A 24,352-nucleotide genomic window follows, 5' to 3' on the forward strand; every position below is an offset into this window, starting at 1 on the left:
AGAGAATTCTTCATGAAGCATTGTGCTCCACTTGTTTAGAAGCAGGCACTAATACAATTTGACACAGCACATTCATGATGTTTGCAACAGTACTTTATTTCACTTCAGATACAGTAAGCACATCCTGTAACTTTAACACAAAACTAGCCCTCTACACTTATTTTTGGGTGTAAGTATTCTGGAACAAAGTGCAGTGGGTGAGTAACGTTTTACTCTTTAGTAAGTGCAACACTGATCTATGCACTCTGTATCGGTAAGATGGTGCTTATTCATTTAGAGGCTAGGGTTTGTTTCAAACATAACACAAATACAGGACAAAGAATCTGTGTGACATGTGAATGTCGTGTTTCACATAAAGTGCTGGTACAATAACTTAAATGTTACAAAACAAAGCTGTAACGATTCTAAAGCATTGTTACTCACAATGTGCATCTATGCCAACAACCTAAAAATGATCTTTTTAGATGGCTCCAGTTTCTGCTTCCTTTGGGCTGTGCATAGCAACATGCTCCAGCTGGCCCGAGTCTGAAACATCATAGCTGGTCTTGTATTTGGCCAGGATTTTCATCAGTGGCCGCAGCTTCAGCCACCACTGCTCCATGGGAATCCTATGTCTGTGTAAGTGGTAGACAGGAAAAAAAGGAAGTGAGTCATCATGTGGTAGCTAAGACAAATGCACCTCACTCATTGGGCAATACCAACAGTAATAATAGTCGTCTTTATAAACAGGAGCAAGTATTGCTCTTCATTAGCACAAATAAGGACAGAATAGTAAAGAATAGATCGTACTAGATGGTGTATTTCAACAGGAAGAGAGAATAGCATCTAAGACTCAAAAATGCTGCTCCACTTAACTTTATCAGAAGTAAGCCAATTCTATACATTACAGCAAATGTAGTAATGGAAAAGGACAGTAGGCTCCCAGAATTACATGAGATAAGTATTAAGGGAGTAGTTTGAAAAGACAAGTGAACAATCAAAGTGAATCACTGTCTGAATGTAAGCCAGAGACAAAAGCCCAATAAAACAGTTGGCAAATGCTGTGTCAGCACTGTAGCAAAGATGTTCATTTGATGTGGTGAAAGGTAGCCTGTTTGAGATGTTTGAAATGTAAGCAGAGTATACATACACAAAGTCTGTTTCATTTTTCAGCTCAGCTACTGGTTGGAAAACAAGGTTGCGTCTGCGCATCCCCAGCAAACAGACAGAGTCATCGGTATTGGCAAATACTTTTCCTGAAAAGAATGAAATAATTCAGCATCGTTTTTATTCACACTTGTATGGGAACAGGCAAATTATTTGCAGTTACTGTATATTTAACATAGTAGTAAAACATCAATTAGTACTTTAATAGGTTAGGAGATCTTTTTAAGTTTATCTTTGGTGATTAGCCATGAAAATAGTGTAATTAATAAACAGTAAAACTGAATTTGAACATCCAGATTTAAATTGGATTTTAGTAAATAGTGTTTTACAAAAATTCCCAAAGAAGACATATTACCTTCTTCTGTCTCCCATGTAGCCATCATGAAACAAAAAGGAAGAACAAATGTAACTATGTAGTCAGCAATTCCTTCATGCATGATAAACTGTAATCACACTGATTTTTAAAATGTTGGTAAGAAAAACAGCTAAAATATCAACTGACAGAAGGGAATCTTATAGCAAAAACCACATCAAGGCATTACTGAATAGTAAAAACATAAGATGGAAAGGAATGTATCGACTAGCTAACATACGTTCACATATTTTTGTAGGAAAGTTCTTATATACTGACAGCTAACTGAAGGCAAGATAGCACTGAGTATTTCTGCACCTTTCCGGTAGGTTTCCTTCAGTTTTTTGGAGATCCACTGCACAGCCTTTGCAGAAATCTTTGTCCCAAAGTTTCTGTCAAATGGTGAAGGTGCACCACCCTGTGTGAAAATTTAACTGAGTTAATTCAGTAATCATATTTTTCTGTTTTATCAGTCCTCTCTGTTAATGGCCTGCTCTACCTTTTAACTCCGTCTTCCCCATCTCAAACAAGGTTTTTCACTCTATCACAAAAAAATAAGCTAAATCATTTAAAATTTTTGTTATTCCAGGGTGGAATCCCCAGTGAATCAATAATACTTTCCATTTATTTAAGTGAAGAGTGTTGTGTTTGCCTTTTCATCCTCTTTTCCCTCAGTGCTGATCATAAAGCACTACCAAGCTCTCACACTTTATAAGGTAACCTCATTTCAGCACAGAATTAAGCAGGCAATTTAGAAATATAACTCTGTGTATCTTTGACTCTAACAATACTGAAGTAGGTAGCATAGCCAAAATAGAAACTCAGTTTGCCCCATTAACAAACAGCAAGATAAAGAGGGGGAAGGTACGAAGATCATAAGGAATAGTTAAATGTTGTCTTTTCTACCAGGATAAATCCACCTGTGCATAATTCCTTAACCAAATTTTATCAGAATTCAGAAGCCAGATAGGTTATGGATGGGTAGAAAGTTATGTTCTAAAGATGTCATACAAGAAAAACAACTGTAGGATCTTTGGGAAAAAAAAAAAAAAAAAGTGAGATTTTATTAATATAGACAGAGAAATGAAAATAAGAAGTTAAGCTGTTTTTTATAGAATTTAAAAAAGGAATTTCAATCAAATTTAATGTTAATAAGCACCTCTGAGTTACCTACAAACAAAAATCCACACATTTTCTTTAATCCTGAGTCAGATTTACTTGACATGCTTGAATAGTGTATGCTCTTTATGCTGATAAAGTTAAGCATGTCCAGAAATGTTAAGCTCAGTTTTACCTGCTGCATGTGGCCCAGAACATTCTTTCGACAGTCAAACACTCCTTTTCCTTCTTCAGAATACAGCTGATAAATGAAGTCAGTTGTGTAGTTCTCATTGCAATTCTCATTTCTGTAACAATTCAGGCCAAATACTGTTAGAAAAGCAACTATTAGTTCTAAAGACATTCCCTACTTATTGCATGAGATATTTTCTCAGTTTCTTGATACCAACAATCATCACTTGGATATTTACATCCAATCATATAGGTCTGCTTTCATGTTTCATGAATATGTTATTTTTACTACACCCACAACACTGACAGGTCAGCCTGATTCCATTATTGAGTAATGTAGTGAGAAATACCGTTTTAATTCCAACAGATTCACTATGCAGATAAAAAAAAAAAAAATGCATAATCCAAGTAGTTACATATTTTATACAGTTTATAAACACAGATAATGAGTAAAACCTGTCTGTTCCTTATGAATACTGTAAATGTCAAGTATTCCTTTTTTACCCTGATAACATTAGCAGTAGAATCTATACAACTATAATGGTTTCCTTATACAATTTACTATGGTATTTATTTTTCAACTCTTTGCCACTCAACACACTGAAAATAGATCTTTATATGAGAGAAAGAGAGGGAGAGAGAAGCTGTGGACTGATTAAGGATGTCTATGAATGTATCACTGTAAAGTATGCTTTAAGGATTAAAATTTTTTGCAAAATGTTTTCTTATAAAACCTAAGTATAATTTTCATAGTAAAGGCTGTAACGCACGTATGTACACATATAATAGTTTCTACATTATTAAGAATCTGTAGTAAATGACAAAACAGGCTGAAAATAGAATAAAGTATCAGATCACAGAGCAAATCTATTTCCATTGAAAGAAGGAAGTTTTTTATTTCAGCTTCCAAACAGCTCCCAATTAACTTAATTGCCTTCTAGCTCTGCTAATCATCTTGTATTACATGGAACAATCAGACAATATAAAGTTAAAGTTTATATCTTCATGAGTTTATAGTCTTCATGAGAGGCCAAACAGCTTTGACTGCACTGAAATCAGACTTCATCTACTGAAAGCACTTTTGCTTACCTCAGCACTAAACCACGCTGGATACTGGTTTTCATCTTTTCAGTCAAGTGTTCCACATTAGCCTAGGGATAACAAACGTATTTTTTAAGAGCCATGTAGACCCCTTAAAACAACTCTAATAAGCTTACATATTGTCTTATCCTGAGAATGTCTATAAAGGATTCCACATCAAGTACGTGCAAATTCAAATCAGTTTTGGAGATCTAGGAACACATGCAGTGTGTAGCTATTCATCTTGGGGTTAAAATAGCTTCCTCCTCCACATCACAAATAACTCATTTTTAAATAGCTACATAAACTTATTTTTATATGTGCTATACAGATGGAGAAGCTGGATAAGCCCGATACACAAAAAACACATAGAAATTGTCATAAATGATCAGATGCTGCAGTTAATTCCAGTACTTGCAAGAGAGCCCGTATTCTGCTGTGTATTCAGCTTTGTATTCTTCCATGACAAGTTAGAACCAACCACCTCAGAAGTCTAAAAGCCTCATTGGTAGATAAGTTCCATATCACCTTACCCCCGTGCAGTCACATCCTAATCTGACATCTTTATTTAAATAACACCTCAAAAATGCTCTCAATGAATTCATTATCAAAGTCAATGTCAATTTCATCACTTTAAATTTCTGATCCATATAGCATTCTAACAAATAAGCTGAGGAAAAGGTGTTTCTTTTTACATCATCTTTCTTCGGAAACTACCCAGCATTTTTCATTTATATCTAACTTGAATTTCTATCAGAGGAATAAAAATGAAACAATTCCACTAATAACATTTAGTGGTCAGTAAAATCATTTTATCAGTCAACTTAATGCCAAAAATAATGGTGTGTGTTATTTGACAGTTCAACTGGCAAGCACAGCTTTCAGTTACAGTATATATATTTTCAATTTTAGCTCTCTACTCCAAATATAGTCAGTAAGCTATATAAGTACAACAATTTCAGAATGTACTTAAAAATAAGGAAAACATTTCTAATGCCACATACCTGGAGCTCTCGAATGTCAAACTGCTCTTCAAAGATATAAGCAGCATCAGCTCCTGCTGCAAGGGCTCCCATATTGGCCAGGTAACCACAGTATCCACCCATGGTCTCAATGATGAATACACGACGTTTGGTACCACTGGCTGACTGTTTGATGCGATCACAAGTCTACTCAAAGACAATATATTAGAAATTAAGAACTAGGAATTTTTATACTTTTTTGTGTGCCAGGCAATTTTGTGTCACATACTGACAAAAGATTTCATTAAAAATGTATTAAGTAATAATTCAATATATCATAACCCATTTCAACATCGTAAGTCATCACAAAGTAATTTTTGAAATGTTTTGCTAGCATTAAAGCATTTGTTTCACATTTGAAAAATAAATGTGTCTCATACATGGACATAATAGGTCATCATAGCTTTATAACTGAGACACTAGTTCATACAGTCGAGCTTTTTAAACAACTTGAGTATATATTTTTCTTCATTCTGACTCCATTTATTATTGAAAGTTTATATAATCTTATCACTGATATTAAAATTCTTGGTGTTCCAGCCTGTGCTTAACAGCTACAGGCCTTAGACATGTTCTGCCCTGCGAATTAATAAGGATATTCGCATAAATATAATTCTCTCCAGCACTACTGGAGTAATTGTTCCTGTTTTTGTTGTTTTTATTTGCATCTTGCTCTGACCAGCATAAAAAATACTCTCTACTAATAGATACAATGCTCACGTAGCACTGGTAACACCAACATTTGCTACAGTTGCCCAAGAGACTGAAGAAGTCATGGAGAAAAACTTCCAGGACCTAAGAAACTTACATTGCTACATATCTCCAGGCACTTCAGCAGCACTCAAGAAGTTAGCTGACAAACTCTTACTTCCTAGAATGGAAGTATTTCTACAGCAACCGTTCAAAGTTATTTTTGAAGTTGTTAGACAAAGGTGCTTCCTTTCAGGAAGAGATTAAGTAATAAATGTTACATGGGAGCTGGTGACAAGAGAAACTATGTGAACAGAATGTACTGTTCCAACATGGTGTCTGTTTGGTAAAAACAAAAAATGAAGGCATCAAATCATAGAACCCTTAGAGTTGGAAGGGACCTTTAAAGGCCATCTAGTCCAACTCCCCTGCAATGAACAGGGCCATACACAGCTACATCAGGTAGTCCAGGGCCTGATCCAGCCTAGCCTTGAAAGTCTCCAGAGACAGGGCATCAAATACATCTCTGGGCAACCTGTTCCACTGCCTCACCACTCTCACTATAAAAGATTTCTTCCTTATATATAATCTAAATCCACCCTCTTTAAGCTTGAAGCCATTTCCCCTTGCTCTATCACAACAGACCCTACTGAAGAGTCTGTCCCCTTCTTTCCTGAGCTCCCCTTTAGATACTGGCAGGCCGCTCTCAGGTCACCTTGCAGCCTTCTCTTATCCAGGCTTAACAGCCTGTTCTTTCAGCCCGTCCTCATAGGAGAGCACTTGGCAATTTCATCATCTTGAAATTTGAATTATTTTAGTTTTAAAAAATCCCCATGCCTTAATAATGTTTTGAATGAGGAGTTACAGATCCTGTAACTTTTGAGGCATTTTCAATTTCAGAGATTTTGACAACCAGATAACTAAATCAGATAACCAAAAATTGGATTTCAACCAGAAATTTTGATTGAGTTAAAAGGGCCTCAAAAATATACCAAAACAGACCACATAACAAATATTGAAATTACATGTGAAGAAACAAATTAATAATGTTTAATACATTCAATTACTAAAACTACTAAGTATTTAAGTCCAGCTACCAGAAGATGCACGTAATATCATATGTGCATACTCCCCTCTCACCCCCCCCATACACACACAAGTGTAGAATTCACACAAATGCATTCAAAACACAGACTGATATTCTGTTATCCTGAACAGAAAGTATCTGTGTAAACTAAGAATTTTAGACTGAACTTCACTATTTTTTCAAGACGTTCTTTCTTTTACCTGTCTTGGACTTGACAGTCTATTCAATCACTCACTCAGCTTTCCTGTTCCAGATGTGCTTTTCTAAGAACTGCTGTAAAATGCTAACATTTGATATATGGATATAAAAACCTCATTACTTTTAACAGTGACAGGCATTAACTTATTATATATATATGTGTGTGCATATATATATATATCTGCCTGGAACTGGATTGATATTTCATTTAAATTATGATATAAAAAAATACTGACATTAGAGACTGAAGAAATAAAAACACACCTGAAGGTTTCCTTCACTTTGAAAGACCTAAAACATTTGTTAACTCCACACTTTCCATATAAGGTTTCCAGGTGCTGGTAACAGAACAAATTTTCTGCTTTTTTATAAATTATGAGTGAAGACCTAGATTGTCCTAAGTAACAACAATCATCGTTTGTTTTGGGGATTACTCATTTTAGATTTATTTAGAAGAATTTCCATTACTGACTATACAAGATACATGCAAGTAGAAAAACTGTCTGCTATTCTTCCTTTCCTGGAACGACTCGTGACAGAAATATTCAAATACCAAAATGGCACTGATCAATTTTAAAGAAATTCAGAAAGTAACTTTCTTATTTGTAACATACAAGACATACTAAAAAGCTCCTTATTCACCCAGCAGCTGCATTCAAGTCTGCTTTCAAGACTAGACCAAATATCTCAAGGCTTGGAAAGACATGTTTACTGCATGTACGCATGTATTTAATGCCAGTGTTGATCTTCTGCAATCTAGCAGCCATACAGTCCATCCATATGCCTGCTGTAGACCATCTTTAAAAACTGGTACCATATTGCTTTCTAAGCAACACAATACCATGGCAAGAGGTAGCATTAGGTATTAAAACCAGAAGTCAATTCCTCTGTGTCTCAAATTCCTGAATGTCCTCGAAGTTTTTGTATGGATTTGCACCTACTGTATCTTGCCACATTGCTATCTCCTTATATTCTAGTGTTTTCATAGTGAAATTTAACTTACTTCTAGTGATTGTGATAAGAAAACAAAGAAACAGCTTTTTACAATGAGGTTATATTCCATGGTTTAGAAAAACTGCAAGTAAGTACAACATCTCTCACTGACTAACCCATAATGTATTCTGATTCAGCACATTTAAAAAAGCTCCTGTAGATAAATGACTACGTAAATAAATCAGTACCTGAGCAGGAAAGCAAATCCGCATTTCTGAAACCTCAGGATCTCCATTCAAACCTTCTTGGTCAATTGCTTCATAATTATTTATGTGTATTGATAACAGGAGTTCGGATAAAACTCAGAGCTATTCAGAGGTTTACTCACTTGTGTAAGTTATCATCCCAGATCCCTTTTCTGTTGTTTCAGCAGACTTTGCGAAATGTAAAGAATTACAGAGTTCATACAGCAGTTGTACCCAAGAGAAAAAGCAGACTGTTCTGCTCAAAATGGAAAGCTTCAATCACAGCAAGATCTGTAACAGACTAAACTGCTTGTGCAATCCTTATATTTACATGCACTTAATAAACGTTAGCCCTAATGTAGTCCATAGGATCATTCATGTGTTTAGCACTAACTACATAACAGAACATTTTAAATACACTAAGCTCACTCGCTGGCCCATGAAATAAATGTGGCATTTGTCTACGATATCTGCTTTCATCATTCAGCTATGAGGAGCTACTTCAGTTAAATAAAATAATCATAAAATAAATTGAAATTTTAGAAAAGCAAAATCTTATTTTCAGAAAAAAAAAAAAAAAAAAAAAAAAAAAAAAAAAAAAAAAAAGCCCCTAATCACTAATGCAATAGTCTTGGATAACGAAACAGAATCTCAAAAGATGAACACCAATTATAATGAATTATTTTAATCAGTCTTGGAAAAAACATCTAAAACATAAAAATAACAGTGACTGAATAATTTACATTTAAAGGTCTTTAAGTATCCTGATCTTACGCATTTTATCATCTTAACTTTTAAAACATATGTAGTCTTACCTCCACAATAGCATTCAAGGCAGTGTCAGCACCAATGCTAAAGTCTGTGCCTGGCACATTGTTGCTAATAGTAGCAGGCAACACACAGATTGGTACGCAAAACTCCTCAAAGCAGGAACGTGCCTCATGTAGCTGCAGACAACTTTCATAGGCCTGAAGCAGTGGTACAAGTATGAGTGATACATTCTTTGTCTTTGGATTACTGTGCTAATGACTCCTTGCATGTGCTGGTAAATTTGGCTGTCCATTGGCCCAAATACAATTGGTGAGATTATTGGGGGTGCATCCTGTACATACCACAACAGTGCACTGGGCTTGCATTGGCACAGTGCTCTTTGAGGAAATGCAGATTAGTGCAGGTTAATACAGAGTGAATATGAAGTGTGCACAGCGTTAAAGGTCTGAAGCAGTTTAGCAGGAAAAAGCAGCATAAATGTAGATTGGAAATCTTTCTACAAAAAGACACTTAAAGAACAGTTTGGAACACATTGAGTTCAGAAAGTTATCTAGAAAAAATTAATTTAAAGCAATTTAAAGGAAATATGTAAAAAAGGGTGGGGTTTTTTTTTTCTTTTTTTTTCTTTTTTTTTTTTTTTGAATATTACGTTATCCTATCTAGTCAAGACACACACATCCATTTCCACTGAGAGAAAGAAGAAAAAAAGTTCCTGCACTTTCCAAGATTCTATCAACACATGCATCTGCTTCTAGGATGCAGACTGGACAGAGGTCCAGAAAAATCCAAGAACGTGTGCATATGGATGCGTTATAGTTTACAAGTAAATTTCAAAGGTACTTTGAGAAGCAGCTGTAGGTTCCTGGGAGGATTCCAAATACTACATAATAAATTAGCATGTGAAAAGGACTAGGTATTCCTAACAGCAATCAAAATACTTGAAGTTCAAGCTATTTTAAAGTAACTTTAAGTTACATTATTCCAATTCTATCTAATTTAAACTAATTCAGTATTTCTTATGTGTGGCAATTTTTCAAACTGCCTATGTAACGACTCTCAATGAGAAAGCCTAATTACATATGTTCCCACTTTGTTAATGTCTTTCTCCCAGAAAAGAGTGATGCTCACAGAAGTTTCATCTCTCCAATTTCTCAGATCAGTTCAGAAAAGCAAATCAAATTATTAGTACCTTATCTTCACAAATATCTGCTTGGCTGCCAATTTAAGGAATTACTTGAAAGAAAGTAATGGGGAAAAGATTCACCCATGCACGCTCTGCTTATAGACTCTTTCCTCCAGATAAATCAGATTCCATTCAGTGAAAAGACTTGTCATCTGACAGTACATGAATGAAGTGCAACTTTTCAACTAAGTTCAGTGCTAGGATGCATTTCCCAAATGATGTCTGAAACAGTCTAAAATGCTGCTAAAAATATTGCTAATTCAGTCCTGTAGCTCTGATACTGAGAAGCAGCATAGGTAGAAGATATATATATATTAAAAACATATAATCTATTTAATTTATTTATTTAGCAAATGAGACTTCACTGAGAATATTTCAGTATGTAGGAATTGCCTAGCCCAATTCAGTCAGTTGGAACTTTTGTCACTACTGAAACAAAATGGTGATAAAACCACAAGGCTTCCTGAAGAAGTGGAAGAAAACACCGATAAGTTTCTCCAAAAAGTTTTGTAATGACACTTTTGGGAAACTGAGTTGAAGGAAAAATTTAGAGCAGTAACTAACACAATTGGTTAGTTATGATATGTAAAGATATGTTTTACTTGCATTAAATATTGCCATTTCATTTGATGCAAGTGATTTTAGCAAACATATGCAAAGATTGCACCTCCACCAAGCATAAGCATTAGGTAATTATATCTCAGCATCACTGCAAAGTATATGAAAAAAAAAAAATTAAAAAATTAAAAGTAAAAAATGAAAACACAGCTTAACAATTATGAAATGTAAATAAGAAATTGGTGGTTTTAATATTAGCTTTACAATTCCTTTTTAAATTATTTTTATATGAGGATTACGATAAGATCATAGAGGGATACTGTACCACGTAAATAATATGGTTTGTTTTTTCCATATGCTTTTATTACATTCTTATTATTTAGAAGGGTACAGGAAGAATCAAAGATGCTTTATAAAAATACATGCAGTCAAACAGACTGCAGTTTGTTTACTTTGTGTTAAGCTAATGCAAAAAGGCTATTGAAAAAGGATGGATTTATTGCCAGATCTCCCCAGCCACACTGCTAGGACTGACACGGATGAAAATTTAATTGGATAGTTAGTTTGGAACTAATTTTCAGCTGGTTCAGCTGCCTGATTCAGATTAATTCAGTCACAGATGCTAGTATCAACACTAGGAAAATACAGGGGAGCAGTCAATCCTTGTCAAGAAAACTGCAAAAAGATTGCATTAGGACCATTTAACAAGCTTTCTTGACTCCTCAATGAGTAAGGTTCTTCTTGAGGCTGTTCCTTTTCTCACAACCAGCTGATCACTTTGTATGCATTTCCCTTTGAATTAAGTTAAAGGCAGACTGACTCTTTGAGCATATCAGAGTTTTAGCCTCTTGCATTTTTAGGTTTTTTTGTCCTTCATCTCTAGTTCATCATACTGACTCATTTCCTCATTCAGTTCTACATGCCCTAAATAAAATATATATTCTGCCATTCAATACATAGTTTCAGTTTATTTCTCCCTCCATCAGTAGGCTTTCTTTTCAAATTAAATTTTCATCTTCCCCATATTTTTCCCCCATGTTCTATAGATGAAAATTTGAACTGTGTATTTATTCTTTTACTTACAAAGTAGATTTCTACTTACTAGTTTCACCCACAGCATGTATAATCTCCGTTTAAAATGGATATTAAATAACAGCAATACACAGCCTTCACATTTGTGGAAAAAAATGGAACACTTCTTCCTTGTCACGTTCCAGAAGTCTGCCATCAGCAATAATACTCTATTCATTTCATTGAATTACTAATATGAATGTGAGGACATACATGTTTTTATTCAAATAATTACTTTCTTGCTGTTTCTGTTGACAAAACTCCAAATTCATGTTCTTATCCTGCAATTCTAAACAATTTATTACACCTACTTTGATACATAAGACTTAAGCATACCCTATTCACACAAAAAAACTTCCAGGATTCTCAAGCTATTTGATATTGTTGAGTTTTCACTGACGATTTTTCTCACTGATCTTAAACTAATGATAAAATAAGCAAATTTAAACAAGCAAATTTAAAATGCTGCTCAAAAGAATCCATGCTCTACTATTAAGATGATTAAAAGCCTACATTTTAAAATACAAATGGAAAAAAAAAAATGAGTCAAGAATCTGTCATACAATCTGAATTCTACTTGTTGACAAACGCACTATCCACTACCCATGAGTTAGAACAAGCCAAGTGTCATGGTCTCAAGCCAAGTGTCTAATCTCTTATTCAGAAATTCTGAAATTATTTACACGTTATGTGCTATCTTTGCTAAATCCACCTAGAAAGAAACAGTTAATGTTAAAAGTAAGTTTAAGATGGTTGATATCTTCGTTAGTCTGCTTTTCCTTGTAAAGGCAACACAATAACATCTTATTTGCAAATGTCTCTAGGTAATACTTTCATGCTTTGGTAATTTTCAAGCTGACAATATACTGACAAATGTCTAGCAATGCCAAACACTAACAAGGCCTCGTTAACCAGCAGAGAAGAATGTACTTACCTTACTGAAAGTTGTTGATAAAACAGAAATACGAGCAGTACCACAAAAAAACTAAGCGCGATAACATTTAGGTATGCTAATCTGAAACCTCAGAAATGCTAACCCGAAAGTGCTACAAACTGTGACACATTTATTCATCTAACAGCTGTAATAGGAATGAAAATTATAATACTTGTACTGAGCCTATCAGTCATACAAGGGAGAGCATTCGCTATCGAGACTGATTTGGACATGTGACAAAAGAACAAAAGGAAGCACTTTTCATTATCTCTTTAGAGAATCACTTTCAAACAAACGAGGGAGGCAACTGCAAATATATTAACCAGAATTTTTTCTCCAGTGTGAAAGATTTCTTTCCCCCCCAAAAAAAAAAGAATATAACTTAGTTTTCTACTGGCTCGAATCTAAATCCTGAAATGTCATTACATTTCATATTTACTTCAGAGAAAATTCTAGGCAAAATAAAAAACAGGAATAAGACAAAAGCTATCGATAAAGAACAACATATTGAAAAGTTCTCGACTACTGCATTGAAAATATGGAGTTACTGACAGTTTATTGTCTAATGGAGTCATATGATACCTAAGAATCCAAGTTTAAAGCAAAACACAGCAACAGCATGGAGAAAGGGAGAGAGAGAGAGATCCTGCTCTACATGAAATAACCTACAAAAAGAAGGCAGTTACGTAAACACGCAGATTATGAAGGAAGAGAGAAGAGAACAGAAGGTGTCATGCACAGTCACTTTACTCACCTCAATCATTTTGGAGAGATATTTTTATTTACCAGAACTGGAAACAATGTTAATCTTTATAAAGAGTACATTCAAAGCAAATTTTGCTTAGCTTGCAGTCCATCAAACTATTGCCTTGAACAGGACTGAAAGTTGTTAACTCAAGGGTTTATTTTTCTGAATATAAAAATATTTATGTTGGTATGGTTAAATGAAAATAACAGGTGAAAATTAGCTAAGTGCTCTTAAGGCTGAAAGCATTTGAGGAATCCTTGAAATTTCTCAAAATAATGTTTTTAATTTTTACAAACATATCTAAGTGATGAAGAACTGTCAGTTCAGTTTCAAAATGAATCTGAGATGTTATTCCCATTTAAAGTGTACATCGTGTTCCTTGTTTTTAACTTTAAAAAACACAGCTCAGTATGTACAATTAATGAAAAAGTTCATTACAAAGAAGAAACAGAATTACTTTGTAAGTGAAAATGTAAATTCAATTTTAAAGAGGAATGCTCTATTAAGACTTTTAAACTTTTAAAAGTTTTAAACAAACTACGGACAATCTGCAAACGTATCTGTGATGCATATGCATCTACAGATTATACTGAAGAGAAAAAAAAACCTGAAGGAAGTGTTACATTCCCACTGGTGTTGCATAGACAAAATTATGTCAGATTATATAGAAGCAGAATTTCTTTTCTTAGCACAGGTACAACAAATTAATGCTTCGTAAGTGATTCAGGTGAATTGTAAGTATACTTTATAATGTCCTTTGTGTGATATTTGACAATTCTCATTCTATCCAACTAAGTTCAGTTTTAATTGATGTGTTTTCCATTTACATTACTGATTATTATTTTTTTTTAAATACATCATAGTATGTCTCAGCTGTTTATATAATAATCATTTGTTCTATTATTAAAGTACCCATAGTTACTATTATTACAGAAATGATTTCATAAATAAAGATCAATTTCTGAACAGAATAAGATTCGCTTGGGACTTGTCACAGCTGGTTGTATAGGCACTCATATATAAAAGGGATTTCTTCCTCTACAATATATCAAATGATCGCCAAGTCCAAGCTTTATATTTTTCTTCTCCTGTAAACAATGAATATCCATAATCCTATTTTATATTTTAGGAATTCAAAGGTCACTGTAGTTTCAGAACTACTTTTGAGACCACAAAACTAGTCTTCTAAACAAGCATCGTAAACACAGCTGTATCAAGTAACTACATCATTTCCCAGGTTAGATTTCCAAAGTTCTGGTCTATAAAAATATCCAGCTCTTGCCAATGTAGTCAGTTTTAAACACGACTGCTTTGTTAGTAAGCGCATACACCAGAATAGACTTACATCAGTGATAGTGTTCAGAGCAGTATCTGCACCAATGCTGAAATCTGAACCCGGTACATTGTTGGATACTGTTGCAGGAACCATAACCATTGGAACACAGAATTCATCATATTTCTCTCGGGCAGCTGACAATTCCAAAAGTCCGAGGTACGCCTGTTGGGCACAGGCATTGGGTGAAAAATTAGGATGAATACAATAAGGGCAAGGTTAGAATGATAAAATGGAACAGGCCACAGGGAGAGCCATTTCTACCACGACACACTTCAGCAAGTCAAAACTGTAAGGATTCACTAAAATGTGATACACACACAAACACACAGGGTTAAAAACACATATGCATCTGAAAATAAAAAACAAACAGAACACTTAAGCAAATACATAATTCTGATATAACAAGGTTGCTTTGCGCAACACAAAAATACTGCATAATAGATAGTTTCCCAATCTTCAGGTACTCCTCATTAGAAATCTTACTATTCTTCAATTATATCAACATCCAACAGAGTGGGAAAATAATAATAAATGATGATTAGTTCGTTAGGAAGAAGCATTTAAGCACATTCTTCTCAACAAACAGTTGACTAATAAATACACTGCGGAAATGAGGCCACTCCTAATGGTACCATTTTGGTAAAATGCGATCAACATGAAATACTGGGGCAAAGAAGGGGAAGAAGGGGAAAATATAAATTATAGATTTTGAAATGCATTATGTGAAAAGAATGCCTTAAATCCATAGTATAATTACTACTACAGATCAAGAACTTTATGAGTATCATTCTAAGTACTGATGCAGATTGGAAAACAGCTGTTTTTGTGCATTTTTCAAATGTAAAATAGCATAATTCAATACCACCTAATCTACCCATTCAGTGCATCTTGTTTTGCAGTTACTAGTCGTTGTCTTAAATGTCAGCTTCCCACAAAAACAATCAGTGATAATAAAATTTCTGATCCAAAACATTATTCAAGTGTTTTTTATAAAACAGAGTTATAAACAAATTCATTTTACATGAAGATTGGGTTAAAATTAGTTGGTTTTTTTGTGTGTGTGTTTTGTTTTTTTCAAACAGGAAATGCATTCTACTTAGACATAAGTTTAATCTTTAGTGTACCTCAAATCCACCAATAACCATAAGAGCATTAATGTTGTTAGTGCGCATCTGGTCAGCAATCTTCTCCAAATATTTTGCAGGAAGAGTACTGAAAATTATTAAACCAGAAGAAAAAATAAAAACACTTCACAAACACTGCAGCAATAATGACTGGTTACTAAGCAGTAACAGTAAATATAAGGAATAAAATATTTTTTCATATTACATATTTTATCCATACAAAAACTTCTTTCCTGATTTGCTGATGAGTAAGGAATCATGTTCAGGAATCACAAGGAGAATACAGGTTGTTAATCCTCCTGAGAAGTAAGTACCTTAGTGAATTTTTCAAATGAGGTCCCAACTCCCATTTTTATTCTCTTTTCAGAGTTGGTACAGTACTATCAGGATACCAAAGTTTGAATTTAAAATTTAAAAAAAATCTTTACTTTTTATAAAATAAGAGATTTAAAACAGTGAAAGGGGAAAAAAGCGTTGAATTACACACAAGTTATAACATTATAGAATTCAACATAGCAATTGGGAAAATATTGCCATTACCGTTTGGTACCAAGAATTGATCCTCCTTGACCAGTCCAGCCTCCAACATCTCCCCAGCTGATTTCCTTGATCTTCAAAACAAAAAAAAGGAGATTATGTTAAGTGATTATACAGTTACTTCTGGCATGCAACAAACAATGGGCACCACATGTAAAGTTGCTGAACCAAGTCGTAGGGCACTTCGGCAGCACCAAAAATGAATTTGGCAATAATAGAAACCAATACCAACAAGTTAACTTAAGTTCTCTTGATTTCTTACCAGTCTCTTCCCATTCTATTTGTTCTTTCCTTCTCCAGATCATGATAATCTCCGCCCCCTTGTTTCATATGATCCTGTTTTCACATTCACTTTTAATGAACATGAAACACAAGCACCTAAAGCTAGCTTTTTTGATATTAGTTTTGGGATATATGGCTCCAGCTGGGCAGTAAAAAAAGAAAAAAAATAAAAAATAAAAAAAAAAAATCACTGAACTAATTTCATAGCTCCTTAGCAAATGGTAGTACTTAATATAAATGAATGTATAGGCTCAAATAGATGACGAACAAAGATACGATCTGGGTTTTAGGAATTTACGAAATAAAAGAACTTCAAGAATCACTTCTCATGAGAGTGCCACAGAAGACAACTTCCAAGAACATGAACAAAGTAGTAGAGTGGAATGGGATACACAATACTATACTGACCTTCCCTCTCGCAAAACCTTCAAATCCATCAATGACAGCAAACATTTTATGGCCTTCAGTTATGCCAACTCTCACTGCAGCCCTCACTGCAGCATTCATTCCAGCTGCAGGTGCACCAACATTTAAGACTGCTACGTTAAAATTGGTCTGCAAAAGAAAAACAACAAATTTGAATAAGGACTTCCATTTCTACACCATGTTCTATTTTTCCATCATACATAGATGTTAAATACTGGAATACACGAAAGGAAATTGCAAATCACCAAAAACCATTAAAAGTGTCAAGTCAGAAAGTACATACATAAATCTATTCTCATTTGCACAACATCCTTTAAGACTGTCACATTTTCATTTGATTTGCAAGTGGTTAATTCAGAATTCTGTAGCCTGGCTCAGCTAAATTAAAAAAAAAAATAAACAAAACTGCCTAAGCTATTCAACTTATTTCATATTCCCACTCAAGTTTTCCAATATACAACTAGAATATCTCAGGAAAGAATAAAAGCTGATTTTGTTCATTCTAGCACCATAACCATTAGGCAAATGCAATCAGTAAAGATGCACAGTGGCAACTTTTAAGTTAGAAGTACCAGCCTGACTTCTAGAGCAGCTGGAAGCATAGCACGAAACAAGATTGTTCAGCATCTTGATATGATAATATAAATTTTCAGATTATGACAGATTTTAAAGAATTTCTTAATGATTCACAATTGATTGTCTACATATACTGTCATCCCCTCCTGCAAGTTCAATAGGTGTCCCATGTAAATGTCTATCCCATTCAAATGGAAAAGTATGATACATCAAGTATATATTTTTAATCTAAAACACAGATAATGTAAGAGAGAAGGTTCTGCTTAAAAACAAAAGTAATATTTTGGTACATAACGTACGTGAACATTTAGTCTCTCCTTTTGTATTTGTTAGCTATCAACTGCATTCCAGATGAAACAACTGTGTAAATGGGTGTAAGCATTGCTGACTGAGCAATAGAGGTGACTATATTCATGAAACCGAGCGACAAAATAGGATGTTAAACAACTGTCTTGTTGCAACAGACAATTCTAAGCTGTGAGAGTTTTCAAATTAAGAACTCTTTTTTTAATGGACTTACATTGCCATGCTAATACATCCAAGAGCATTCAGACCACATATTTTTCAAGGGGGAAAAAAAAAAAAAATCAGAAATAAAAATATCCACATACAGAATTGCTTTTAAAGATAAACAAAGCATGGGTAAACAAACAAGGGTACTCTACATGAGTAAAATTCTAGCAAGCATCTTTGGATTTAATTTCAACTGTAAAATGTGAAATGTCATACTACTGTACATGAACAAGCATTACTTGAAATATAAAACATTACCAGTTAAATCAAAGACCACTGTCTATGATTAAGAAAAAGTCAGACAATAAGAATAACTGACACCCAAAAAGAATTATATTTTTATTGTGTATAAATAAGTATCTATTTCAATCTAAGACACTGTAACTTATCTATTCTGTTTTATACTTACAACTCTGAAATTAATACCGAGAGCAAAACATAAATAAGTAATTAAAACTCGACATGCCTGACCTTTTAGGAAACATGCTTAGCAAAACAGAACTTACATGATATCAAACTATGCAAGAAAAATGCAAGAAAATCTGACAGCCTATGCTTATATACTGAAATTTGCCATGCTTTACACCACCTGAACAATGTTAATTTTTTTTTTTTTTTTTTAATAATCATTAACATGACAAATTTGTAGCAATTTAGTATTGGAGAAGGTCTAAAAGTTACTTGGTTTACTCTGGAAGATGGGAATACAAAACAAAAACAAACACACAAAACAACAAACAGACAGCAATTGTTAAACAACAATCAGACAAAGAGAAAAAAGACTGCATGCTCTTTGTTTTGTTTATTTTAAACTTCAGTTCAACCAAAGGACTGTAAAAAAGGCAAAGGAAGCATAACAGTAAAATATTTGTACACAGCAAAGCAGAATAGAGCATACAGTAAGCTCTGGTGATGATCAGCTAAGTCTTTTCCTCAACAGTTTGTCTACTTTTTAATTCCCCTCCAACTCCTTTTAGTGAAGCAAACAGATTTGGATGGTGTGATCACATCTAAGTACTTGCTATTTATTCCAAATGACCTACAAACTCCTAGTGTCATCCATCATTAAAGGACATAGCAAAACTACTATAAAACAAAGCAGGCTCTTGTTCATCACTGACAGAAATGCATAGCTAATGGTGGTGACTATGCTGAAAAATTGCATGCTGTAGTTGAAAGTTTGCTCTATCAAATAGCATTTATTGTGCTACGCTGTTACCATATTATTTACTGAAATAAATAGGAAGCATTATTTCCAGAGTGATGTCTCTCCCTTTATTTTTTTTTAAACTTAGTTATTATTGTAACTAAATTGTTTGTTACAAGCAATTTTTCTGCCAGTATAATAATTAACCAATTTTATAAAATATTCTACAGCAAAGATTTGAAGATAATACTAAGGGAGAAGGAGAAAAAAAGTTGATTTGTTATGAAAACCCAATGGCAGACAGGTATTGCACACATTAAATACTCCTCACCTTTGGAAGCTCGGCATCTGGCTTTTTTTGTGACAGTAATTTGTAGGTGTTAAGGTTGTTTTCAAAGCTCCTAAATAATGAATAGATAAAATAAACATTACCAAGTTTTTGAACATATAGTTATTTTCAAGGAAATATCAAACTTTTTCCTAAGCTGTCAGAAAGTATCCCAACTTAAGATATGTTTTTAAGATTGTATATCCTATATATAATAACATATTTATTGACTAACATGTAAGTATATATACTATAGGAAAACTAACAGCTGCTTGCAAACATACTCATCTTAAACATGTTTGGTTTCAAAGCTCTAAATAAACAGGCACGTGGTTGCAATCAGCCAGCTCATACGTAACAGCAGCTCTTTTTTCTGCAAGTAGTTACCTTAATATCAGCCTTCAGGACTACTGTTTTCTTTGGTTTGTGCGGTGGTTTTTTTTTTTTGTTTTTTTGTTTTTTTTTTTTTTTTTTTTTTTTTTTTTTTTTTTTTTTTTTTTTTTGTTTGTTTGTTTGTTTGTTTTTTGCTTATTTTAAACACAGATAAGAGTTTCAATTACTGTTTTAAGCAACTCTTCCTTTGTCTTCTAAATACACGGAAACAGATGAAAATAAATTATGTAAAATAAATAAAAAAAAAATTGTTGGTAGAACTGCAGAAAAATGCAGCATTTTATAGAGAAAATAAACTGATATGAGTGGCAATACCTCCCACGAAGCCTGACAGCCTCAACAAATCTTCCTTCATCCATGGCTTTCTGTACTTCTTGAGTCTGGAAAGAACAATTTTATTATTGGACATGTTTGAAAAACACAGAAAGTTATTCATCTAATATTTCTGTAACCAGACATTCTGAAATAGCTTTCTAAAGGGAAAAAAATGAAAATTTGATATTTGAAACATAAAATATCCAAAGCTACAAAATTGGGGTAAAGTGGCTGGAAAGCTGTGTGGAGGAAAAGGATCTGGGGTGTTGGTCAACACTTGGGATGCCAGTAGTGCACCCAGATAGCAAAGAAAGCCACAACCATTCTGGTTTGTATCAGAAATAATGTATTCAGCAGGACCAGTGAGGTGATCATCCCTCTGTACTCAGCTCTGGTGAGGCAGCACCTTGAGTATTGTGTTCAGCTGTGGGCCCCTAACTACAAGAAAGAGATCGAGGGTCTGGAGAAGCCTGGTGAAAAGGAGGCTCAGGAGAGATGTCACTGCTCTCTACAAATCCCTGAAAGGAAGTTGTGGCAAGGTGAGCATCATCCTCAGAGTATACAGTGCTCTGTTATAGTTAATGAATAACTGTAAAATATATTTTTGCCAGAAACTCACCATCTGCACACACTCCATCAAAGGCAGACGGACAGCTTGGTTTCCAGACAGAGACACAACACAGGCAGGAGTATCTGGAGTAGCTTCTAAAAGTGCAAGCACAGCTTCCACACCCATTCGGCTTGCCTGAAAATAAAAAGTGTTCTAGTGCTCAAGCAAGCATTTAAAAGCAAAATGCTTCCAACCACAGAATTACTCAAGATTTCTCTGCAAATCAAGTTGAAATAACATTTTTTTCAGAAGTAGCAGCAGCCTGATACCACATCAGACTATAAAACATGCAAGATTGTTCTTGCAGCTTTGCTTTTTAGCCCTACTGTAGATTTTTTTTTTTTTTTATGCAAAGCTCTTCACTATTTTAAATTTGAGGTTTCCAGACAGTCCAGACAATTTGATACCTCCTTCACCCTAATAAAAAAAAAAAAAATAAATCTATGCAGATGGTGTAGCTCAGCTTGTCAGTGTGAAACTACTACAAATGATCAACTGTGAAGTAAAAACATACTATTTACTTCTACCATTTGGTGCCAAAACAAGTTATTCTAGGTTCACTCACCAAAATTCTATCAAAAGCTGAAGGAGTTCCACCTCTTTGCACATGACCCAAGATAGTCACTCGAGTGTCAAATCCAAGCCGCTGAACCACAAGCTGCGAAGAATTTCAAAATGGAATGGTTTTATTAGTGTAACTACTTCATGAACTATGTTCATGCATTACACTGTTTCAAGTGTTACTGTAATAATCAAAAAAATCTCACATACTGTCCATTTTTAACATGTCAACTTTCATAGCATTTTCATTATTGTAATGGAAGATTTTATTTTTTTCCTAAACTAGAATTAAACTCCAGGTTCCCAATCCAAAAGCACATCTTATTTAATAATGACAAACCAATTCCTTAAATTGCAATACTACAATTATATATGCTTGCAATTACTGATTTGAGATTTCCAGACTCAGTATCAATATTACAATAATGAAATGTTTTGAACGGCTGTCTGACCTTATGAAAAGATCCTAACTAACAACAACTGAAATAATTTCCCTTTAAATGTAATCTGGATAAGTACAAATATAAAATACAACCAACAATACTTCTAAGAATCTGTTTTACATGGATTGCTCTTGCATTAAAGTGTAACCAGCAGGTCAAGGGAAGTGAGTCTACCCCTCTACTCTGCTCTCTTGAGATACCACCTGGAGTATTGCATTCAGCTTAGACTCCCAAAACAAGAAGGACATGGAGCTGTTGGAGCAGGTCCAGAGGAGGGCCACGAAGATGATCAGAGGGCTGAAGCACCTCCCCTACAAGGATAGGCTGAGAGTGCTGGGGCTCTTCAGCCTGGAGAAGAGAAGGCTCCAAGGAAACCTCATGGTGGCCTTCCAGTACCAGAAGGGGGCCTACAGGAAAGTTGAGGAGGGACTTTCTATAAGGGCAAGTAGTGACAGAATGAGGGGAAATGCAGTTAAATTGGAAGAGGGTACATTTACACTAGATATCAGAAAAATTCTTTACTGTGAGGGTCTGGAACAAGTTGCCCAGTGAGGCTGTGAATGGCCCCTCCCTGTCAGCATTTAAGGCCAGGATGGAAGGGGCTTTGAGCTACCTGGTCTAGAGGGTGATGTCCCTATCTACATATAGCAAGGGGGTGGAAGTAGATGATCTTAAGGGTCCCTTTCAATTCAAAACATTCTACGATTCTATGATCAATTTATATTATAGAAATGCTATTGTTAGTAAAAAAACCTCCCTATTATGAACAGAAAGTGCATCTTAAGGATATTGACACTATTGACACTTACATCTTTAACCTTCTCTGATGTTATAGGTTTGTTGTGGCAATCAATAGCGCCTTCAGCTACAATAATAATATTCAGCCTTTTCTTTCGTGCACGGTTCTACAGTGAAAACAAAAGCATATCCATATATAAGCAAAAAAAAAAAAAAAAAAAAAAAAATCACAGCACAATTTTAAAAGCAATTATTATACATTAAGAAATATTCCCCCTCTTTCCAGTTTATACTTGATCACTTCAGAGTTCTCATACATTTCATTTCCATACAGGGCTTTTCGTTGATGAATTGAAATACCTTTCATCAAATGAATAAGGAAAGGTACTGAAAGGTCTGATCACATTGCTAAATCACGGTGTATCTGCAAAAAGTCAAAACACAGTAATACATTACCTCTGAAAGCTTAACACACATTGAATCCTCCCATCCTTCCTCTGGCGGGTATTCAGGAATAAATACCCAATCTGCACCACAAGCTAAGGCACTGACAAGAGCTAAATACCTAATAAATATAACAAAAATAATTAGACATTCATTGTTCAGATTTTTTTAATTTTTCATAATTATATTTGTACAAAATACAAACTACTGAAGACAATACATACCCACAGTGTCTACCCATAACCTCCAGAACAAATGTCCTCTGATGGCTATTTAAAAAAAAAAAAAAAAAAAAAAATTATGAAAGAATAATTCACTGCAGCTCAGAAACCTAAAATCTTCAACAGCTGGTATCAAGAAATGGTCTCAGTTTGCCAGGTTGCCAAACACAGAATTAATTTGAAAAATAAAAGATCATATTGATCTACGTATTTAAATTGCATATCTTTTATAACTTAATTTGTTTTCATTACACTTTACTCTAAAATAAATAAAAGTAGTTAGGAGAGAAGAGGTGAACAACCTAGGGACGTGAAAAACAATAAGAAAACCTTCTACAAGTACATTGGCCAGAAGAGACAGGCCAAAACGGGCGTACCTACTTTGGTAAATTTAAAAGGAGAACTGGCTTCAACAGATGAAGAGAAAGCTGAGGTGCTGAATGAGTTCTTCACCTTGGTCTTCACTGGTGGCCAGGATTCTAGTCTTTTTCACGTCCCTGAGCCCTGCATCCCCAAACCTCTATGTGGGGACCAAGGAGGTAAATCCCTCCCCACTGTAAGGGCAGAGCAAGTCCGAGAGTGCCTCCTTAGACTGAATGAATACAAGTCTATGGGGCCAGATGGCGTGCATCCCAGGGTCCTGAAGGAGCTGGCTGAGGTGGTTGCCGAGCCGCTCTCCATCATATTTGAGAAGTCGTGGCTGTCAGGTGAGGTCCCAGATGACTGGAGGAAGGGTCATGTCACTCCCATATACAAGAAAGGGGGGCAGGGAGGACCTGGGGAACTACAGGCCGGTGACTCTCACCTCCGTGCCTGGGAAGATCACGGAACAGATCCTCCTGGACAACATGCTCGATCACATAAAGAACGAGCATGTGATCCGAGACAGCCAGCACGGCTTCACCAAAGGAAGGTCATGCCTAACTAATCTTGTGGCCTTCTATGATGGAGTGATGACATCGGTGGACAAAGGGAAGGCGACCGATGTCATTTACCTGGACCTGAGCAAGGCCTTTGACATGGTCCCCCACCACATCCTCATCTCCAAAT

At 34.8% G+C, this 24,352-nt stretch overlaps 1 protein-coding gene across 10 annotated transcripts in view; it reads right to left on the bottom strand.

Annotated features, from left to right (window-relative positions):
- Nucleotides 1-75: 75 nt before the first annotated feature.
- The window catches only part of LOC122159743 (phosphofructokinase, platelet), a 43,626-nt gene continuing 19,349 nt past the window's right edge, over nucleotides 76-24,352 (bottom strand). For 2 of the 10 annotated variants that reach the window (XM_042817570.1, XM_042817569.1), the window contains exons 7-25: nucleotides 23,306-23,350; nucleotides 23,094-23,202; nucleotides 22,709-22,804; nucleotides 21,461-21,553; nucleotides 20,905-21,030; nucleotides 20,286-20,350; nucleotides 19,581-19,650; nucleotides 18,110-18,118; nucleotides 16,996-17,142; nucleotides 16,309-16,379; nucleotides 15,769-15,856; nucleotides 8,859-9,011; nucleotides 4,873-5,037; nucleotides 3,878-3,939; nucleotides 2,793-2,904; nucleotides 1,817-1,916; nucleotides 1,502-1,507; nucleotides 1,130-1,235; nucleotides 76-614 (exon numbers count right to left, since the gene is read on the bottom strand). In XM_042817570.1, coding sequence (XP_042673504.1) covers nucleotides 461-614; nucleotides 1,130-1,235; nucleotides 1,502-1,507; nucleotides 1,817-1,916; nucleotides 2,793-2,904; nucleotides 3,878-3,939; nucleotides 4,873-5,037; nucleotides 8,859-9,011; nucleotides 15,769-15,856; nucleotides 16,309-16,379; nucleotides 16,996-17,142; nucleotides 18,110-18,118; nucleotides 19,581-19,650; nucleotides 20,286-20,350; nucleotides 20,905-21,030; nucleotides 21,461-21,553; nucleotides 22,709-22,804; nucleotides 23,094-23,202; nucleotides 23,306-23,350 — 1,777 coding nt within the window. In that variant the 3' untranslated portion in view covers nucleotides 76-460. Of the gene's footprint in view, nucleotides 615-1,129; nucleotides 1,236-1,501; nucleotides 1,508-1,816; nucleotides 1,917-2,792; nucleotides 2,905-3,877; nucleotides 3,940-4,872; nucleotides 5,038-8,858; nucleotides 9,012-14,653; nucleotides 14,807-15,768; nucleotides 15,857-16,308; nucleotides 16,380-16,995; nucleotides 17,143-18,109; nucleotides 18,119-19,580; nucleotides 19,651-20,285; nucleotides 20,351-20,904; nucleotides 21,031-21,460; nucleotides 21,554-22,708; nucleotides 22,805-23,093; nucleotides 23,203-23,305; nucleotides 23,351-24,352 lie in introns of all 10 variants that reach the window. The other 8 variants (XM_042817571.1, XM_042817574.1, XM_042817575.1 and 5 more) reach the window with 8 other exon arrangements.

The sequence above is a fragment of the Centrocercus urophasianus genome, unplaced genomic scaffold (genome assembly GCF_019232065.1).
Source record: "Centrocercus urophasianus isolate 14NV4802_14NV808 unplaced genomic scaffold, USGS_Curo_1.0 seq_16, whole genome shotgun sequence".
Classification (NCBI taxonomy): Eukaryota; Metazoa; Chordata; class Aves; order Galliformes; family Phasianidae; genus Centrocercus; species Centrocercus urophasianus.